Source organism: Pelophylax lessonae (genome assembly GCF_965119305.1).
Source record: "Pelophylax lessonae genome assembly, chromosome: 2".
NCBI lineage: Eukaryota > Metazoa > Chordata > Amphibia > Anura > Ranidae > Pelophylax > Pelophylax lessonae.
Genome location: NC_138769.1, coordinates 630,681,815 through 630,702,542, shown reverse-complemented (window position 1 = coordinate 630,702,542; position 20,728 = coordinate 630,681,815). Strand labels below are relative to the sequence as shown.

General features: G+C 41.3%; 1 protein-coding gene across 1 annotated transcript in view; it reads left to right on the top strand.

Annotated features, from left to right (window-relative positions):
- The window catches only part of URAD (ureidoimidazoline (2-oxo-4-hydroxy-4-carboxy-5-) decarboxylase), a 78,886-nt gene extending 59,458 nt beyond the window's left edge, over positions 1-19,428 (top strand). The window contains exon 2 of the mRNA XM_082246542.1: positions 19,061-19,428. Within this exon, the coding sequence (XP_082102668.1) occupies positions 19,061-19,413 (353 nt within the window). The 3' untranslated portion in view covers positions 19,414-19,428. The remainder of the gene's footprint in view (positions 1-19,060) is intronic.
- Positions 19,429-20,728: the final 1,300 nt, after the last annotated feature.

The window sequence follows — 20,728 nt, the reverse complement described above, 5'->3', positions numbered from 1 at the left end:
TTTTGGATGCTTTTTCTGAGATCCTCGTGTGTTGGCGACATATCTCATGTACTGCGTCATTCCCATTCTTTAGCCAGTGGTCGCTGCAGCACCCACTTACTTTACAGCAATTTCGAGGAACGTGTGCTTGGCAATATTTCTTTATCCTTGGAATGTGTTTGTGTGTGTGGGTGGGGGGACTGCATGGGGGTTTTTGTGTAATTCATGGAGTTCAGCTTCAAGAAAATCAAAGCATATACCACTGGTTATGTGACCCCAATAGTCCATTACCACTACCACAGCAGGAATGTGTACATTGATGGGTCTCACTTGAGAAAATCAGATGTACTGGACTTAAATTAGGGGTAGGAAACAGATATAAATGTATGACTTTGCAGCTAGGGACATGCAAATCTCCACAGACAGGAACTGTTGTGAATAATCTGTGTGCTTGCAAAGGAATTTATTGGTGTTGTATAAAATTAATAAAATTCTGTCTGTCACTTACACTTATAAGTGTCTGATTATGGTTAGTGACGCCAAAATGGTTGTACTGCTAGCTGTTATCAAATAGTGTATTGCCTAGAGATCTGCACATGTGTTATTACCATAGCACCTGTCCTGGTAAAAGCTGAATGTTAACCAAACCCTCTACCCTACTGCTGAAAATAGTATAACCCAAGTACTAAATAAAATAAGAAGAAATCACTTAAGGCCTTCATCTAACATCTTCTTCCTCTGCCACCCATGCTCACACATCACATTATTTGATAAACATTCATAAGAATACCTGTAGCTCAGGTGCATTGAATGCATTTGGATCATACCTCTCTTTCTGATGACCAGAATTACTATACCTATACAGGTCAAGAAACATTTTATTACTATTAAGGCCTCATTCATACAGGGAAATTTGAAACGTGCCCCATGCAGGGGGAAACGCAGGCAGTGCCATCTTAAGAGCATTAAAGGGCCGCGGGCAATGCAGTGCACTGGAGCTCTGCCTACACAATCACCCATGAGAATAAAAATGCAAATTATCAATACGGCGATATTTATTGGTACAGCAGTGTCAGGCAATGACAGCTTCCAAGTTCGGCAGCTGGGTCTGGTGAACACACACACGGACGGGAGTCAGACTCGACTGTCCTGTGTGTGCCTGTTCCCTTGGAGGCAGACAGGCATTACTGCAGTTGTGGGCTCCCCCTCCATGGCCCAAGTGGCCTGACAGCAGCGCAGGGCCGACAGGCGCTTGCCACCTACTAAGTTCGTCGGCGGGATGCACACGGGAATCAGGACTAATGCTTGGCTGAGGCTGCTTTGCTGGGCAGGTGGGGCCCCGCAGGCAAGTGGGGCCCCCGGGCAACTTCCCAGTGTGCCCATTTGGTAAGATGGCCCTGTATGCAGGTGTTTTATGCATCTCCATGCCAGCAGTCCCATGGCTGTCATTTGGGATGCATCGTCTGCACAGACGCTCCCAATGTGCCATCCATGCTTGTGCAGATGTACACAGGATGCACCCAGGATGAGTTCGGGGATACGAACCTGCACCCACACTGAAGTAAGGAAATTTCATTGCAGCAACTCAAAATGGTACTTAGTAGTTTATATAGCCCCTACGTGTATGTATGCATGCCTGACAACGTCAGGGCATGCTCCTAATGAGATGACGGACAGCGTCCTGGAGTATTTCCTCCCAGATCTGGACCAGGGCATCACTGAGCTCCTGAACAGACTGAGATGCAATCTGGTGGCGTCTGATGGACCAAAACATATTGTCCCAGAGGTGTTCTATTGGATTTTGGTCAGGTGAGCGTGGGGGCCATTAAGTGGTATTAATTCCTTTATTCTCCAGGAACTGGCTGCATACTCTTGCCACATGAGGCCGGGAATTGTCATGCACCAGGAGGAACCCCCACTGCACCAGTGTAGGTTCTGAAAATGTGTCCAAGGATTTTATCCCGATACCTAATAGTTGTTAGAGTGCCTTTGTCTAGCCTGTAGAGGTCTACTCTTTGCGTCCCTCTTTGGATATGCCACCCCAGACCATCACTGACCCACCACCAAACAGGTCATGCTGAACGATGTTACAGGCAGGATAACGTTCTCCTTGGCTTCTCCAGGCCCTTCCAGGTCTGTCTCATGTGCTTAGGGTGAACCTGCTCTAATTTGTGGAAAGGACTCAGGAGTGTGCAATGTACATATTGCAGCTATCAGGAGTATGTAATGTACATAGTGCAGGAGTTAGGAGTAGGAAACATACAGAGTGCAGTGGTCCGGCGTGGGTAAATTACACAGTGCAGGGGTAATGTCTGGGGTCAGGGGTGGATAAAGTACATAGTTCAGGGCTCAGAAATGTTTATTGTAAAGAGTGCAGGGGTCAGGAGTGTGTAATGTGCATAGTACCTGGGTCAGGAGTGGGTCACGTACAGAGTGGAGGGTTTAGGAGTATAAAATGTTTCGAGTACAGGGGTCAGGAGTGAGCAACTCACAGAGTGTAGGGGCCAGGAGTGGGCAATGTACAGTACAAAGGGGTTGATTTACTAAAGGCAAATAGACTGTGCACTTTGAGAGTGCAGGTGCACTCTGCAAGTGCAGTTTCTCCAGAGCTTAATGAATGAGAAGAAGCTCTGCTGACTTCCACCATCCAATCATGTGCAAGCAAAATGCTTTTTTTTTTTTCCCTGCACGTGATTGGGTATTCTTTGCAAATTAAGCTTTACCTCATTTACTAAGCTCTAGAGCAACTGCACTTGTGCACAGTCTATTTGCCTTTAGTAAATCAGCCCTATAGTATAGCTTGCTGAGTGGTTGCTAGGGGTTACAGCATCTTGCACATTATCAGTTACATTGCCACACTCAATAGGGGGAAAATTTACACCCGCAGTTGGGGGTGGTAAAGACATATGGTTGAGGATCAATTTTACCTACCCTCCAACTGTTCCCCCTTAAACTGCAAAGGCAGAGGTCAGGGATGTACACATGTCATGGCTATAATGCTTGGCATTGTGGTATGGCAAAAATGATCTTCCCTGCTACCCCTCCCTGAATTTTCTCTTGCTGAACTCAACCCATTCCACTGAATGGGGTTGTGCTGTATGCAATGCACATGGCTGCAGCGCAGTGATGCAGGTTTTTTTGGGGTTAAAACGGGTGGTGAGGAGGCAACATAAAGCCTCCTCACCACCTATCAAACACTTCTGAAAAGCAATTCACCTCTGATCACTCTTCAGAGGGCAACACAAGTGTAAATAGGAGCCCTGTTTACAATTGATGTTGGGGGGGGGGTAAAAAAAAAAAACAAGGTTGAGCCACATTTTACTGCCACCCAATAGTTCTACTTACGCTGTGAAGGGGGTGTACATGCCATGCCCAAGATGCTTTGCATCGCAGTGCTGCAAAAATTGTCGCCGATGTTGCATTCAATTAAATGGGGGCTTCTGCAGCGACGTGCAGTGCACTCATTCGCAATGCACTGGTGCGGGACTTAAGGGGTTAAAATAGGCAGTGAGGCAGCAATATAATACCTCTTTCCTGCTGGTCAAACACCCTCTGAAGAGCGAATTAAACCCATCAGAAGGCACCGCACCGTGTAAATGAGCAATTAGGTTGTTTAGCCAATCAGGTGTTTTCTGCCAGTGCAGCAGAGCCCTGGGGGAAGAGAGGGTACTCTTTACTTCGGGGTACCACTAAGTAATCTTGTGGTCTGCAGCAATTATTAAAAAATAATTCCCTGGGCCCCATTTGTTCATCTAGGGGCCGGGGGCAGGAACGGAACTATATGAAGTTTTTTTCGGGCACAGCAGAGTAACCCTTGCACGGTGCACCAAAAATCATTCAATCCATGTGTTGCAGTTCTAACCAACTAAATGAAAGTTCTGGCCTGCCCCAGCGGATTGATATAGAAAAGGAGGTTGGAATTTTCCTTTTATTGTCAGAACCATTGCTACAAGGATTACTCTGCCTGTGCCAAAACAAACCCTCCCGTTCCTGTTCCCTGACCCCTTGCTAAACAAATGGAACCCAGGGGAAGTCCTTTGTAATTGCTGCAGACAGCAAGATTACTCTGTGATGCCCTGAAGTAAAAAACTCCCTATGCCACTGGGCCCCCTGCTGAATGGCAGGTGCCCGGGCCCCGTACAGGAGGGCTGGCTCTACTACTTTATCGGCAGCCCTGATTGTGTCCCTTTATCTGTGACACACCTGGAAGTGTGGGATGCTGAATATGAACATGTATTATTAGACATGTGTGGTATGACTCGGTATGACATAATGGGTATGTGGTTTATTAGTAATAGGGTGATAGGGGACAAAAGGGAAGATTAAAAGTGAAAGAAAAGGAGAAAAAAAGTGGGACAATGGAGTCTAGGTTTGCGGGGGTGCATAGGAAGTAAAGACAAGGGGGATAAGGGGGGATATGTAATGGAGGGGAGTGTGTTTTGGAACCATGGTGGAGGTCCAGTAGGCAAGTGATGTTTTTTCCCCTTTAATATGTCTAAATAAAAGACAGTGGGATTCAGTAAAATCGTGGAAATATTTGCAAGGTTGCCTGATTTTTAAAAATGTGCTATGAGTTTTAGTAAAGGGTAACTCCACTTTCATGGGAAAAATATAGCAAATAAAAAAAATAATAATAATATAGCATAAACAATTGTGACACAAGTCATATTGTAATTGAATGTTTTTAAAAATGAACTTTCTTTTTCAATCTGCAGCCGCTGTAGTTTTCTGTAAAATGCAATGCAATATGGCTACCTGGAGGTGTTCCGTACACAAAATGTATATAGAACGCCCCCCAGAAACAACATTTCCTGCTTGTGTAATTGGCTCACTTATATTTCCAGAAGTCTACAATAAGATACAAGTCCAATTTTTGGTATCCAACAAAAAATTTAATTTTTGGTGAGATACTCCTAATAGGAAATCACATCTAAAGGGATGAAAACCCTTTAACTTTCCTCATTAGAGCCTAGCAGGTTCAGCAGCTGATTATGAAACCACTCCCATTCGACTCATCGGTACAGGGGCACAGAAAAACAAACAGGGATTTAGTCAGAATAACAAAAGGTAGGAATATGCAACAAATTTTGTTAAAAACTTGCAATGTACAGAGATCACCCAGAGGGGAATGTTTTTTCTCAACAAAAGTGGAATTACACTTTAAGAACTACAGTTCATTTGTTATTTGCCATCATACCATTTAGTCTGTTTTTTTGACTTCTGCAAAGCTGAGATTGGTGGATTTCCAAGCATCAGTTTAGCAGCTGTGAATAAGTGGGTTAACAAGGTTCTCTAGTAAGGGACAAGTTGCACATGAGGATTGTTTTGATAAGATTGTATACCTCGAATCCATTGTGACTGAGCTGTTTATTTGAATTTTTTCAACAATATATCAATTACAGATGTTAGCAAATGACCTTTTCCTTCTATTGAATGTCGCCAGGCACACAGGTTTCAGCAAGTGGTCAGAGGATGGAAGTTTTTATACTGTATATAAGCATAACCTGAGAATACATAGAGGATGCAGACATGCTTTAAGGCACTGCAGATGACTACTCAATAAACCTAAAAATACATTTTAAGTAAGTTTACTCCACCTCTACAATTGTGCTCATAAGTTTACATACCCTGGCAGATATTATGATTTTTTGGCCATTTTTCAGAGAATATGAATGATAACACAAAAATTTTTCTTTCACTCATGGTTAGTGTTTGGCTGAAGCCATTTATTATCAATCAACTGGGTTTACTATTTTTAAATCATAATGACAACAGAAACTACCCAGATGACCCTGATCAAAAGTTTACACTTCTTAATACCGTGTATTGCCCCCTTTAACATCAATGACAGCTTGATGTCTTTTGTGGTATTTGTGGATGTCCTTGAACCGCTACTATTCTCAATCTATACCTCCTCCCTGGGTCACCTAAAAGCCTCCCATGGCTTCCACTACCATTTCTATGCTGATGACACCCAAATCTACCTCTCTACCCCTCAGCTCACCCCATCAGTGTCCTCCCTCATCACTGATCTACTAACAGACATCTAAGCCTGGATGTCTCACCACTTCCTCAAACTGAATCTATCTAAAACCGAGCTCATAATATTTCCTCCTCCACGTGCCCCTTCCCCCGAAATTCTCTGTCAAGATCAATGGAACAACTATCAGTCCTTCCACACATGCCAGGGTGCTAGGGGTAACCCTGGACTCTGCACTGTCCTTTCAGGCTCACATCCAATCCCTGTCCAAATCATGCCGCCTTAACCTCCGCAACATCGCTAGAATACGGCCCTTTTTAACCAATGACACCACCAAGCTTTTAATTCACGCCCTGGTTATCTCTCGCCTCGACTATTGCAACTCCCTCCTCATTGGATTACCCTTACATAGATTATCCCCCTTCAATCCATAATGAATGCTGCTGCAGACTTATCCACCTTACCAACCGTTCAGTGTCCTCCAACCCTCTCTGCCAATCCCTTCACTGGTTTCCACTCACCCAATGAATAAAATTCAAAGTGCTTACAATAGTTTCCAACCATCCACAACTCTGCCCCCAGCTACATCACTAACCTGATCTCAAAATATCAACCAAGCCGCTCTCTTCGGTCCTCCCAAGACCTCCTGCTCTCTAGCTCCCTTGTCACCTCTTCCCATGCTTGCCTCCAGGATTTCTCCAGAGCTTCTCCCATTCTTTTGAACTCTCTACCCTAATCTATCCATCTTTAGACGATCCCTAAAAACCCTTCTCTTTAAAGAAGCCTACCCGGCTACTAACTAATAACACTGTTTCACTTGCTCCATCAGCTCATCCCCCACAGCTATTACCTTTTGTATCAATTGACCCTCCCTTTTAGATTGTAAGCTCTAACAAGCAGGGCCCTCGGATACCTTTTGTTCCAAATTGTATTGTAACTGTAATGTCTGCCTTCATTTTGTTAAGCGCTGCGCAAACTGTTGGCGCTATATAAATCCTGTATAATAATAATAATAATGAGGCTCTTTATCTTCTCAGATGGTAAAGCTGCCAATTCTTCCTGGCAAAAAGCCTCCAGTTCCTGTAAATTATTGGGCTGTCTTGCATGAACTGCATGTTTGAGATCTCCCCAGAGTGGCTCAATGATATTGAAGTCAGGAAACTGAGATGGCCACTCCAGAACCTTCACTTTATTCTGCTGTAGCCAATGACAGGTCGATTTGGCCTTGTGTTTAGGATCATCGTCATGTTGGAATGTCCAAGTACGTCCCATGTGCAGATGAATGCAAACTTTCCTCCTGTATTTTTTGATAACATACTGCTTCATCTTGCCATTAATTCTGACCAAATTTCCTGTGCCTTCGTAGCTCACACATCCCTAAAACATCAGCGATCCACCTCCTTGTTTCACAGTAGGAATGGTGTACCTTTCATCATAGACCTTGTTGACTCCTCTCCAAATATAGTGTTTTTATGGTTGTGGTCAAAAAGCTCAGTTTTGGTCTCATCACTCCAAATTACTTTGTGCCAGAAGGTTTGAGGGCTGTCTCTGTGCTGTTTGGCGTATTGTAAGTGGGATACTTTGTGGCATTTGTAATGGCTTTCTTCTGGCGACTCGACCATGCAGCCCATCTTTCTTCAAGTGCTTCCTTATTGTGCATCTTGAAACAGCCACACCACATGTTTTCAGAGAGTCCTTTATTTCACCTGAAGTTATTTGTGGGTTTTTCTTTGCATCCGAACAATTTTCCCGGCGGTTGTGGCTGAAATTTTAGTTGATCTACCTGACCGTGGTTTGGTTTCAACAGAACCTCTCATTTTCCACTTTTTGATTAGAGTTTGAACACTGCTGATTGGTATTCTCAATTCCTTGGATATCTTTTTATATCCCTTTCCTGTTTTATACAGTTCAACTACCTTTTCCCACAGATCCTTTGACAATTCTTTTGCTTTCCTCAGGACTCAGAATCCAGAAACGTCAGTGCAGCACTGGATGAAAGATGCAAGGGTCTGTCAGGAGTCCAGAAACTCATTGACCTTTTATACACACACACTAATTACAAGCAAACAGATCACAGGTGAGGATGGTTACCTTTAATAGCCATTCAAACCCCTTTGTGTTAACTTGTGTGCATGTTATCAGGCCAAAATCATCAGGGTATGTAAACTTTTGATCAGGTTATTTGGGTAGTTTCTGTTGTCATTATGATTTAAAAAGAGTTAACATGGTTAATTGATAATAAATGGCTTCAGGCAAACACTAACCATGAGTGAAAGAAAAGTTTTTGTGTTATCATTCATATTCTCAAATATGTAAACTTATGAGCACAACTGTATATAAAACCAATATACATGTATATAAAACCATAAAAATCAGAACTTTTTACTCCATACTACCACTCCACTACATTACTTTGTAACAGTGATGACAGGTGGGAACATATTAAACGTAAGTTCTTCAGTCCGCAAGGCGGTGAACAAGTTTTGTAACTAATGGCTGCTTCATTGGGAGTATAGTGTGGAGAAGTGGAGAAATCTACAATAAACATAGATAGTATAAGTAATCACAATTAAAATGATATGTATTCAAATATGTACAGTTCCATATATACTAAAACATTTCAAGATATAGGCAAATTCTCTTAACAAAATCAGTAACATCTTACCACAACTTTGTTCAGAAAGCTAAATTAAGTGAGCGCTCGCGACCTGAAGAACCTATGTTTAATTTATTCACATCTGTCATCACTGTTAAATAGTGACATAGTGGTGTGATAGTATAGAACAATAATTTCCAAACTGCGATCCACCTGCCAGATGTGGCCTCTTGTTTGCTCTTATACTGCCCTTGGGGCACTTTTTCTCACACTGATATAAAGCACTTTTCCACCCCCAATGATGGGGCACTTTTCCTTTTGCTGGTACCAACAACGGGGCACTATTCCATCCACTGAAACCAACAATGAGTCACTATTCTTCCTACTGACACCAGCAATGGGCCACTATTCTTTCCACTGACACTAGAAATGGGGCACTATTCATCCCACTGAAACCAATGATGGGGTACAGTGCCTCTCACTGATACCAGCAATTGACAACATTACCCCCACCAATACCAATGATGGAGTACTATTCCTCCTCCTACTGACCACAGGTGCTATATAATTTTCTCCCACTGACAACCAAGCCTGAGGCATTTTCTTCTCCCACTGTAATATGGCCCTTAGTTTATAAAGTTTGAGACCCCTGGTATAGAGTAAAAAGTTCTTGTGTAAAACTTTTATTGTTATGGCTTTATATACATATCTTACATAGTTACATAGTTAGTCAGGTTGAAAAAAGGCACAAGTTCATCCGGTTCAACCAAAAAAAACAAAAAACAGTATTGAAAACCCAACCATACAATCCCATATCCACAATCCTATACCCATTGTTCATCAAGCGGAAGGCAAAAATAAACCCCAGCAAAGTATGATCCAATTTGCTACAGCAGGGGGAAAAAATTCCTTCCTGATCCCCTAAGAGGCAATCGGATATTCGATAAATATCTATTGGGTTTTATATAGAAGTGAAATAAACTTGCAGTATGTAAAATGCATTTTTGAGTTAACTGATTTGTCTCCTGTGGTGCCCTAAAAATCCATATTACGGTTTGGAACATCTATGTATTGGTTTGTGCTATATGGGATGGGGCCCCTTTCACCAGCTTATGTAATCATTGAATGCTGGATAACCATATACTAAGATTACAATCATTTTTGAATATACCGTATATACTCGAGTATAAGTCGACCCGAGTATAAGCCGAGGCCCCTACTTTTACCACAAAAAGATGGGAAAAATGATTGACTCGAGCATAAGCCTAGGGTGAGAATGCAGGGCGGCAGGCATGGTACAGGAGAATGCAGGGTACCTGGCATGGTACAGGAGAATGCAGGGTGACTGGCATGGTACAGGAGAATGCAGGGTGACTGGCATGGTACAGGAGAATGCAGTGTGGCTAGCATGGTACAGGAGAATGCAGGGTGGCTGGCATGGTACAGGAGAATGTAGGGTGGCTGGCATAGTACAGGAGAATACAGGGTGACTGGCATGGTACAGGGGAATGCAGTGTGGCTGGCATGGTACAGGAGAATGCAGGGTGGCTGGCATGGTACAGGAGAATGCAGGGTGGCTGGCATGGTACAGGAGAATGCAGGGTGACTGGCATGGTACAGGAGAATGCAGGGTGACTGGCATGGTACAAGAGGATCCGGGGCTGTGGGCATACTACAGGAGATGCAGTGCTGTGGGCATGGTACAGGTGGACCATGCCCGCAGCACTGCATCCCTTGTAGTATGCCCGCAGCCCTGCATAATGGCAGGTAGTGCAGCTGTTTCACTTACCTGTTCCAGAGGCGCCTTCATTTTAAAAATGGCGCCGCCTGGCGCCGACACGTCATTGCGCACGCGCAGCCGCTGCTCGTATACTTTCGGCTATTCCCGGCCTGTCCCGAGCGGCGGCGGCGCATGCGCGGTGACATGTATGCACAGGGCGGCGCCATTTTTAAAGCTTAAGCACGTCGGAGCGGCCAGGGACTTTTTTTTTCTTCTTGACTCGAGTATAAGCCGAGGGGGACGTTTTCAGCACAAAAAAATGTGCTGAAAAACTCGGCTTATACTCGAGTATATACGGTATTAATTTGGCTGTCTCGTCTAATAGTATAACCTAATCTCATAATAGCTCTGACATGGATAATAAAACAAATGTCCAAAATGGTTGGGAATGTATTCTCTTTGTACATACTACACCAAATCCTAAAGTTGGAACTCATACTTGAGTTTCCTTCATTCATCCTAACTTCCGAGTTAAGTCCAAGAGGTGAGAAAAGCTGAAGCATTAATTCTAAAAGACACTTTTGTCCCTATGGGCAGCAATCTTGTGTCTGTGGGACAGCCTAAGGCATTCCTGCATGACCGGTCTTGGGAGAAAAAGTGATCGGACAGGTTAAATACTGTCTGACACTGTCTGTAATTGGTGAAGCCATGTCCTCCCCTCCCATATTCAAAGCAGGAATGATTATGAAACCAGATCCCTCCCATATGGGGCTCTAAATGCACCAGAAGACATCAGGAGATGCCAGATTGTGCTAAAACATCTGATTATTCTGTTTTTCTGTTATGTCTATAACCAGCTTTGGTTGTTAACAAAAGAAACCAACCTGATTTCTCACCATTTTCTCCTCAGCAAATACGTTACAGCCTATTGCAGGGGACAGTTAAATATTTATATTTGAATCAGTTCTATCCTGAGAAGACCTTAACTAACCAACCTGACTCTAGGTCAACGTCTCTTTAACTTTGTCTTGGCTGTCCATTCACTCCATCAATTGCAGGAAGGTGTTACCAGCAGGTTGAATAACACAAATTAGCGATGCACAAAAGCAAAGACCTTGTTTCCAAAGAATCAGTCACAGATTAGGAAGAGGAGGAGCAGCAAGGAGGGCTAAGAATGAAGAGAAAGTACCTTGTCACACAAAAGAGAAGGAGAATTGGGGTGGATGAAAGGGGAGAAAGGCAAAGACAACATCCTGTAGGATAGGTCTTCTTCCATATTCATGACCCAAATGTACCGGATATTCTGGAATCTGCTGTATGTGTAATTCAGGAGTCCAGTCTTCTGTCTCCAGATGATGGAATATGGACAATCTCATAGACCACAAAGAACAATATGCTCAGTTAACAAGCCTTAAAATACCCCACTTTCCCAAACGATTTACTAAAACTGCAAAATGCAAAATCTGGTGCAGCTCTGAATAGAAACCAATCAGATTCCAGTTTTTTTTTTTTTTTGGCAAAGCTTAAAAAAACAAGCTGAAGTTAGAAGCTGATTGGCTACCATGCACAGCTACACCAGATTTTGCACTCTCTAATTTTAGTAAATAAACCCCATTGTTTATCATATAATTAAAGTAGGGCTTAATGACAATAATTTGATTATTAATCATATTAATAATTTTAGGTTTGTATTTTTTTAATATGTTATTATCAAAAGTGGGTTTTAATTTAAAATAAATAATGGTTATTAAATGGACAATATAAAATGAGCTAAAACTATCATATCTAGCAAGGTTACCAAACACCTTCCCCAAACAGGTGGATAAAGAAAATTCGTATAGTAAGACTAGGCTCACACAGTCGTCCTATCATCTGCATCCTATGGTTTTTTCAAACAACAAAAAGAGTGGAAGAGAAGGCAAGACAGCATGAATATTTGTAGATCTCTGCGCACTGAGACATGAACTGGCCTTATGAAAAAAAGCATTGCAAATAATACACATCGTTCTGTTCATAAGGTCACTATTAATATTATTATATTATTTTAAAATGTGACATGTTATATTATATGTCAATCTGTCTGGAGTTTGGTTAAGCAAGATAGAATGTACATTTTAAAGTATAACAACTGGGAAAATCAATATGTAAATGTTGCATTACAAGTAAATAGAATTGCCAGCTTTTATCTTCTCAAGTGCTAATTCATTCTTATATTAAATATCTGGTGATCGGTCCTGACTAAATTTGGTTTCGGAACACAGTTTATATCTTGGGTTCGCCTCTTATGCAGTGCACCATCTGCATCCAAAAGAGTCCTAGACAGGGTCTCCTCTCCATTTGCACTGGGCAGAGGTACTAGGCAGGGTTGTCTCCTGTCTCCTCTGCTCTTTGTGCTTGCCATTGAGCCGCTGGCTGCCCTCATAAGAGCCAACTCCCTAATCACAGGGTTTCACTTCCACCAAATCCACAAAAAAATCATGCTATATGCAGATAACATGTTACTACTACTAGGGGACATTAATTTGTCTCTGCAAACTGTCATGAATACCATCCTTGACTTGGGCCAATACTCTGGCTTGACAATTATTTGGACCAAATCAGCGCTGCTCCTACTGAATAGTGATTCCACACAACCAATAGCCCCCGCTTGTCCCATAGCCATCACAGATAAATTTAAGTATCTGGGGATATATGTGACTTCCTCTCTCTTAGATTATGCCTCACTAAACATTGCTGTAATACTAAATACATTTCGAGATAAAATTAGAATTTGGAATAAACTGCCAATGTTGGTTTAAGGGAAGACGAACCTTATCTCCTTTATCCCTTACATAACTCCCCTATCTTTGTCCGTTAAAAAACGTTTAGAATAGTGAACTCCATCTTTAGAACCCTGCTCTGGGGAAAATGCACATTAAGGATTAAATTGGAACAATTGCAAATGCCTAAGGATAGGGGGGTCTTGCCCACCCTAACCCCTGGCTATACTATGTAGCAGCACAAATGCAGAAGCTAATTGGCCCTAGATTTGCTGCTGCACTGACAATTGTGGAACACATTCCCTCCACGACCCGTATTATGCTTACCCATATCCAGAAAGTCTTGGAGGGTCTTGAGGCTCTTAGCTTTGCCAAACCAAATAAACTCCTGCCGATATAAGGCCTCATTCAAAAGATATAGAACAAGGCTAAATATATGCAACATGTCATTGGGTTTACAAAGTATAACCCGATCCTAGAATACTAATTACCTGGAATTACCTAATAGGTCCATGGTACTCGGTGGAAGGTATATGGGATTGAAAGTATGTCCCAGATTTTTAAGGAATGGCATCTTTCCCCTACCCCTATTTTCAACTTAATACAAATGGCTAAAAGCTCTGAAGGTTTTATTTCCCAATGTTATAACATTGTTACTGTCTGAATTTCCTAAAGGCCACCCTAACAGGGCAACTTTGAGCTGGGAGAGAGATCTGGGGCCAGTGTTGGGTGACCAATTGGGGGAAGCATATCAGGCTGTGGTAACCTGTTCTTTAAATGCGGCCCAGAAGCTTTATCAGCTTTATATTCTTCTACGTTCTCATTACACTCCCCTGAGGCTTTAAAAGATGGGTTACGGCACAGAACCACAATGCCCTAGATGTAAAAAAGACCACGGTGACTTAATCCATCTACTATGGCGATGTCCCAAACTACACCCCTATTGGGGACAGATTATAGACACATTAAACATGGTGTTTACGTTAAAAATCCCACTGGACCCTAAATGCTGTTTCTTGAATATTCTAGAGGGTGTCATTGAGGATGACCATTCCAGGAGATTAGTGGGAAGGGCCCTTTTCCATGCCGTAGACTGCTCCTATTAATGTGGAAATCCCCAGATCCTCCCTCACATAAGTCTTGGGTGTAAGCAGTGGAAAATGCATTACTTCATGAACGCCATATCTCTACAAGACGTGGTTGCCCAGGTAAATTTGAAAAGCTATGGGGATTGTGATTAGATACCCCTGGACTCAGCCCCCTGGAACTTGTATACCAAAGATTGTTTATGTGCCCAAACAGACCATAAAGATTTAAGGTTACTTCAACCAGCTGTATATAAATAACTATATATTTGGTGGGATGGTGGTATGGTTGGACTGTGCTGGTACATTCTTTGATATAACTGCGAGGATATGGATATATATTGTTGTTACTGTCTCTATCATCAATACTCTTGAATATGTAAACTGTAACACTTTTTACTTTACTGTATTGTGTTGGAGTGCTATGTTACCTGTTTAATACAATAAAATTTTCCTGATTTAAAAAAATATCAGGTGATCCGGCCTTTTACACAAGGTGAGTACACCCTTTCACTTGCAATGAATTTACTGTGGAGGCATCACCCTATGTAGCGGCAAACTTTTGTATGTTGTGGAGGAGGGTTACTGCTGATAAGTTAACCCTCATCATCCCTGCCAATCAGAGCAGGACACATATCCACCAGACCTGAAAAAAGGGCTCCAACAGGGTGCCCTGCATTTTTCTGGTTTCAGTTCATCGTGTCCCTCACCTTGAACAAGATATTGTGAACAAGAATCGCGAAAAGTGTCAGAATTTCTTATCTCTATGCTGGTTATCATTCAATGCCTCAGAAAGCATTGAAGCCATAACATTACATGACAGCCATGGATCCAATTCTCAAAAGGAGGGGTCAGCAATAGCAACCTACTTAATTCTCTTATGACAGTTATACCTTAAGGGAACCCTGTCACTAGACCATTTATTTAAAAAAAACAACAAAAAAAATTTCCCTTAAGATTATATGTGATTTTAAAATATTTTATGCATGTTATTTATCTTTCAAAGCCTGCCTTGTGTAGACATCCTAAATTTCTGAGACTGCTGATGGCCCTCACCATCTTGGATGAGATGTCAGCAGACTCAGAGCTGTCACTCAAGTGGAACTCTATAGTATTTCCCTCCATTCCTTCCCATCATCTACATAAAAGGTTATTTAGGGAGGTGTAGGGAGGGGCAGGGGAGCAGGGCCAGCACATAGAGTTATTAGACACTCCCAGAAGAGAAGATAGCTATGACATGCTAAGAGGGTGGGGGCTGTGCTGGGGAATTGACTCTTCTGGGGTAGTCATATTTACTAGCAAGTACAAAGCATATTATAAGTGAATAAAAATGAATTATGGAAAGGAAAGCACTGCTAATAAACAAATAAAATGCTTACCATTTATCTGCCCCTTTCCTGCAATTATTTTGAGTTCTTCTTGAAGTTGGTGACACGGTCTCTTTAAAGCTGAACTCCAGGAAAAAGAAAAAGTCTCTCTTGTAGTGAGATAACCCCCACATTGTAAGGGTTAAATGCTCATTTAGGTCTAGGAGGCCGTAAAAAGCAGTTTTCAAAATGTGATAGCTTTGTGGAAATAACAATTATGCATAGATTATGTTAGTGTGATTTTTAGTTTTCTGTATTGGCATCTTTATGCCAGTCATAGACAGGCATATGTATCAGATAAAATTTGAGAAGCTCAGGTACAAAGGGGAAAGCTTGAAGTAAGCATCTAAAACAAATAATGTATCTATATTTGCTTTAAATAGTCCCTCAAACTTTTACTTTCCTTTAAAATGATTGTAATGATATAATTATTCTACTGGATTATATAGCCTAATAGAATTGTACAGATGAAAAACCAAGACATGGCTTTCTGAAACCATCAATATACTTACAAATAAAATTTGAGGATTATAGTAATCTGGATGTCATTCCAGGAAGATGAATTGCAGCTAAAACCTCTGGTTTAATCAAAGGATCCTAGGGAAGGTTGGTTATTTTATTAATGAATTATGTCTAGGTTTAGTAATTCGCAAATAGAGTTTATCTACAAAATTCAAACAATCCATCGGCCAATTTTTTCTTCCTCCCCAAAGTGATACCAGTCAGGTTCAATGGACTTTTCACATAGACAGAGGGCAGTGAGCATATGAGCCTTCTGTTATGTTGATGGCACGCTGTATGAATGCTTATATGAAGTACCCAGAGAGGGGGTTCCCAAATACAACAGGGCTCTTAAAACATCAATCTATTATAGGCACCAGGCTCTGCCACATCTGATGGCTCTAATGCCTCGTACACACGCAACGATTGTTGGCCGTGAATTTTCGGCCAACATCCAATCGGCCGATTGTCGGCTTGTTAGTATGATGCTTTCCGACAACCGACTGCGACTTTTCGGCCGAAAAAAATCTGGTGTGCATGCTATAGTACAGTACAGTCAGTACAGATTTCGGCAGACAAAAATCAGATGAGCAAGACTGGGCATGCTCAGAGAAGAAAAAGCACACGGAAAGTAAACCAGCACATGACATCACTTCTGAAGTTGGTTGTTGTTGGCCGAGAAAATTCGTGTGCAGTCTAGAGCACATTTCAACCAACACAACAACACTGGACAAAAGACGGCCGATCGGTCGGCCAACAATCGATGCGTGTGTACGAGGCTTAAAAATGCAAATTTGCATTTCCTACAGCTCCTATTTCATCTCTAGGTCTACACTAATCCAGAAGCTCTACTCATCAACTACTCCATCTTCCTCCCTGGTTATCAGCAATTCTCTGGCGCTTATCGATTTCTTTGAAACCCCATTTCCTATGCCATGAAAGACCAACCCCCCAAGTCTTTAAATACACCCTCAAAACCAATGTTTTTCAGGAAGGCATACAACACCAATCCACAGCCTTTCCCCATATATTTTCTTGTATGCCTAAAACAGATACTGTTCCATATGCTGGCAACAAATGTTCTTACATTCTGTACTGTATATGTTCTTTTTCCTCAATTTTATATTTGAGTGTGTGTGGGAAAGGATCCTTTAGCAGAACGTTGTGTGTAAAGGGCTGCTGGGTATAAGAATATCAAAGAGATACATGGAACATGAATCAGCTCCAGGCACATTACAGTCCCTGCATCCTGTTTATCATGATCGCCCTGCAGTGTCTACAATCCTGAGCTTGTACAGTGAGCATGTAATGACAGAGAAACCTTCATTTCCATTTCCTCCTCACATCACCCTTTAATTAGTTATTTAGCAGTATTTTTGCTTTGTGTGTTTTTCTTTGTGTATAATGTTAACCAATTAGCAATATAAAATTGTGAACACTATAGTTGGATCACATGGTAAATACGCTGTCATATGCTAGATATACATTCTAAGGTGACATAAACTTTGTTTCAAACTGCCAGGCAGCCCAAAATAAATTTCACTCAACATGCCACTTTAATTTACTTTCTTGAAGATCCCAGGACCACCTCCAAACAATATTACCTTGTGTGTGTAACAGTTATTAAAATAATCTGCAATTTTTCAGGACCTCCCTTTAGAACTAGGGACAGAAACTGAGAGTTTTCATTTCCTCAAATTTTTGGCAAGAATTGGCCAATTTCAGCTGTATATTTCCATTTTGGCTAAATGTGTTGGAGTCATTGGTAAAGGCAAAATTAGGGTTTTTTAAAGCAGTACTTAACTCAAAAATTGGAGTTTGTCCACACAAACAGCGTACTGATAGCAGAAGAAAGCAAAGTGATAATGTCAACAGTGTGTTGCTGCTCCAGCCTAAAGGCCCGCACACACTTGATGGAAATCGGACGAAATATCCTTCGACTTTTCTCTCTCTTGCTCAGCGTTCATAACCGTTTTTAGTTGACAGTGCATAAATGTTCACGAAATTTCTCGTCCGATTTTTTATTTTTTTTTTGGTACATTTGTTCCTAGACTTCCGGGTTGTCAGCAACTTCAGATCATGCGCGGCCTTTCGTATCGATTTTTCACGGACGTACTGCATACACATTAAACTAAAATTGGTCGTCTGGGGACGGACGATAAAAATTTTGGTGTTTGTCCCTCCCTTTTTTTCGTTGAAAATGTTGGCATCGGCTGCTGAAAGTTGTGTACACATTAGCCGAAAATTGTACGAATTTACCTCGGACGGGAATTTTCGGCAGATTTTCTACTAGTGTGTACCCCACTTAAGGCAGGGCAAGCTATATTATTCCTACTTGGGGTTACACTGGCTGAAATATTTACAGTGGAAGTAAGGGGTGCATATGTCACAAACTCCATGATGAAGATATCCTGTGAAAGGTAATAGTCCCCAAACAAGTGCATTGTTTGCGGAATATTATGTGACATAGGACATACCATTGCAAAGTGAAATTTCATCACATTCACAAAGCTCTGGGGAAAATTCCCATGAAAAGTACAACTTCCCTTGCAAAGTGGACAACCTATTTTCTTTAGTAAATCAACCCCATGGAATCTAATAATTAGATGGGTAAAGAAAAGACATTTTGGAATAAAAATGAGAAATGTTGAGCTTTCCCATTAGATGGACAACTTACAACAACCCCCCCCCCCCCCCCACCACCACCCCCCAACCACCACAGCATAAGAATAGGCCAGCTCTGTAGGCTGGGACACATCAAAGCCTTGAAGAGTTCAGCTTGAAAAGACTGGAAATATCCTAAAGTTCTTATCTTGTCCCTGCTTGAGGGAAGCCATAAATTCCACAAGCTTATTACATTATTCTCTTGGTTACCCAGTGTACTGACCAAATGTTTTATTGCCATATAATCACAACCTTGCCAACAAAAGCCCTACTGGTAGCACTCAATAAAGTGTAACCTTTTTGTTGTTGTTTGCTATTGTGACACTATTTACTAAAAATCTATCATCAGGTGAAAAGATGCATCAGAACTTTTAATTTTTTTTCATGCATTATTTTTTTTTTTAAATAGGCAAAGAAGGGATCCTAAGATGCCATCCTGATTTGGCCGGGAGAGAACTAACAAGTGGATCATTAACAATAGAATCCCAGCAGGAGCAAAGACAAGCTGGTCTCAACACTCTTACAAGTGCTGAACAGGAAACACTTAGCCTCCTAAATTCTCAATACAAGACCAAGTTTGGATTTCCCTTTGTCATATGTGTTAAAATGTCAGAAAAATATAAAATTATGGAGGAAATTCACTCTCGCCTTCAAAATAATCCATCGCAAGAACTTCTAAAGGGCATTGAAGAAGTTAAGAAGATTTGTCATTTGAGGGTGCAAGAGTTGACCAAAAGTGTTCTGCTGCCTACAAAGTTGTAATTTTTTTTCTTTAATTTTCCCAAAAAAGTGTAATCAAAAGTATTACCTTTTTTTAATCCATACTTTAGAAATACAATAGTTAGACACAATAGTCATTAAAAAATTTACACTGAAATATATTTTGAAATCTGGATGTGTTTATTATGTCAGTGTAGCGAGTTCCATACCAACTTTTTTTTTCCCCATTCATGCATGCTGGGAATTGTAGTTTCACATAGGTTGTATCATTCTCTTTCTCTAAAGTGCAATGTGCTAAACTGAAGGTCAGGAAAATTATTGATATAGTTAAAATAATGAGGGTCAATGCTTTTTTTTTTAATGTAAGTAGCGATCCCCTATTTAACATACCTCGAGTGTTGGTCTTTATTTAGCTCCTGCCATACCTACATGCAGAAGCTCCAACAGCTACTCTCATAATGAGAAAAATATATCAATTTTAACTCTTAAATGAGGAATGTTTGCTCTACTTTTGACCAGGTCGCTGAGATCTGATGACCAGGGGTACATTGCACATACCTAAACAGTAGACTACAGGTCCTTAAAGTGGTTCTGTACTATGTTTTACTTCTGCAGGTGTAATAAGTGTTCTAAATGTTTGACCTCGAGGGAAAGTGCAGAATAGTGACATAAGAAACCCTACTCCAACATACCATGCTCTTATTTGTAAGTGCCTTGTCTTTGAATTTTAGGGTTTTGTTCAAAGCATAGGGGTTACTATATAGCTGCAGTCTTCTTTGCTTATGTCTGCATTTTTGTGTCTGCAGACAATTTCAATAAAACATATTAAAAAAGGAAAAAAGTTTGAGATTTGTATTTATGATAGATTGGTGAGGGGCAAGTATAGAGGCCTTTATCACGGGACAGTCAGAGAGTCTAAAGTTGGCCATACACTGATTAAAATTCGGCCGGTTTAGCAGGAACTAGCTCAATTTTAATCAATGTGTGGCCATCCTTGCTTGCCAGAAGTTTATAATTTGTTTGACTTCTGTAGATGGGACATGTTGGAAAATTTTCCATCGATCAGTGGCTACAGTCAATTCTCTGGGGGGGGGGGGGGGGTTCCTCCATTCAGCTCGTTTGTGTTGATGGAAGAACCTGTAGGTTTGTTTCATTCTGCCCACTGGATGAACAAGAAAAAAAAAATTAACAGTGTATGGTCTGCAGGCTGAACAAGGGGAATCAATGGATTCTCCCATCTACGCTAAATAGATAGTGGGGATTGATAAATCTTCCCTGCTAGCTATTGTATTCTAAAAGTTGCTTCTCTTGTGCCTGTCACCATTCCTGAACAGTGCCTACATCTGATTGACTGCAG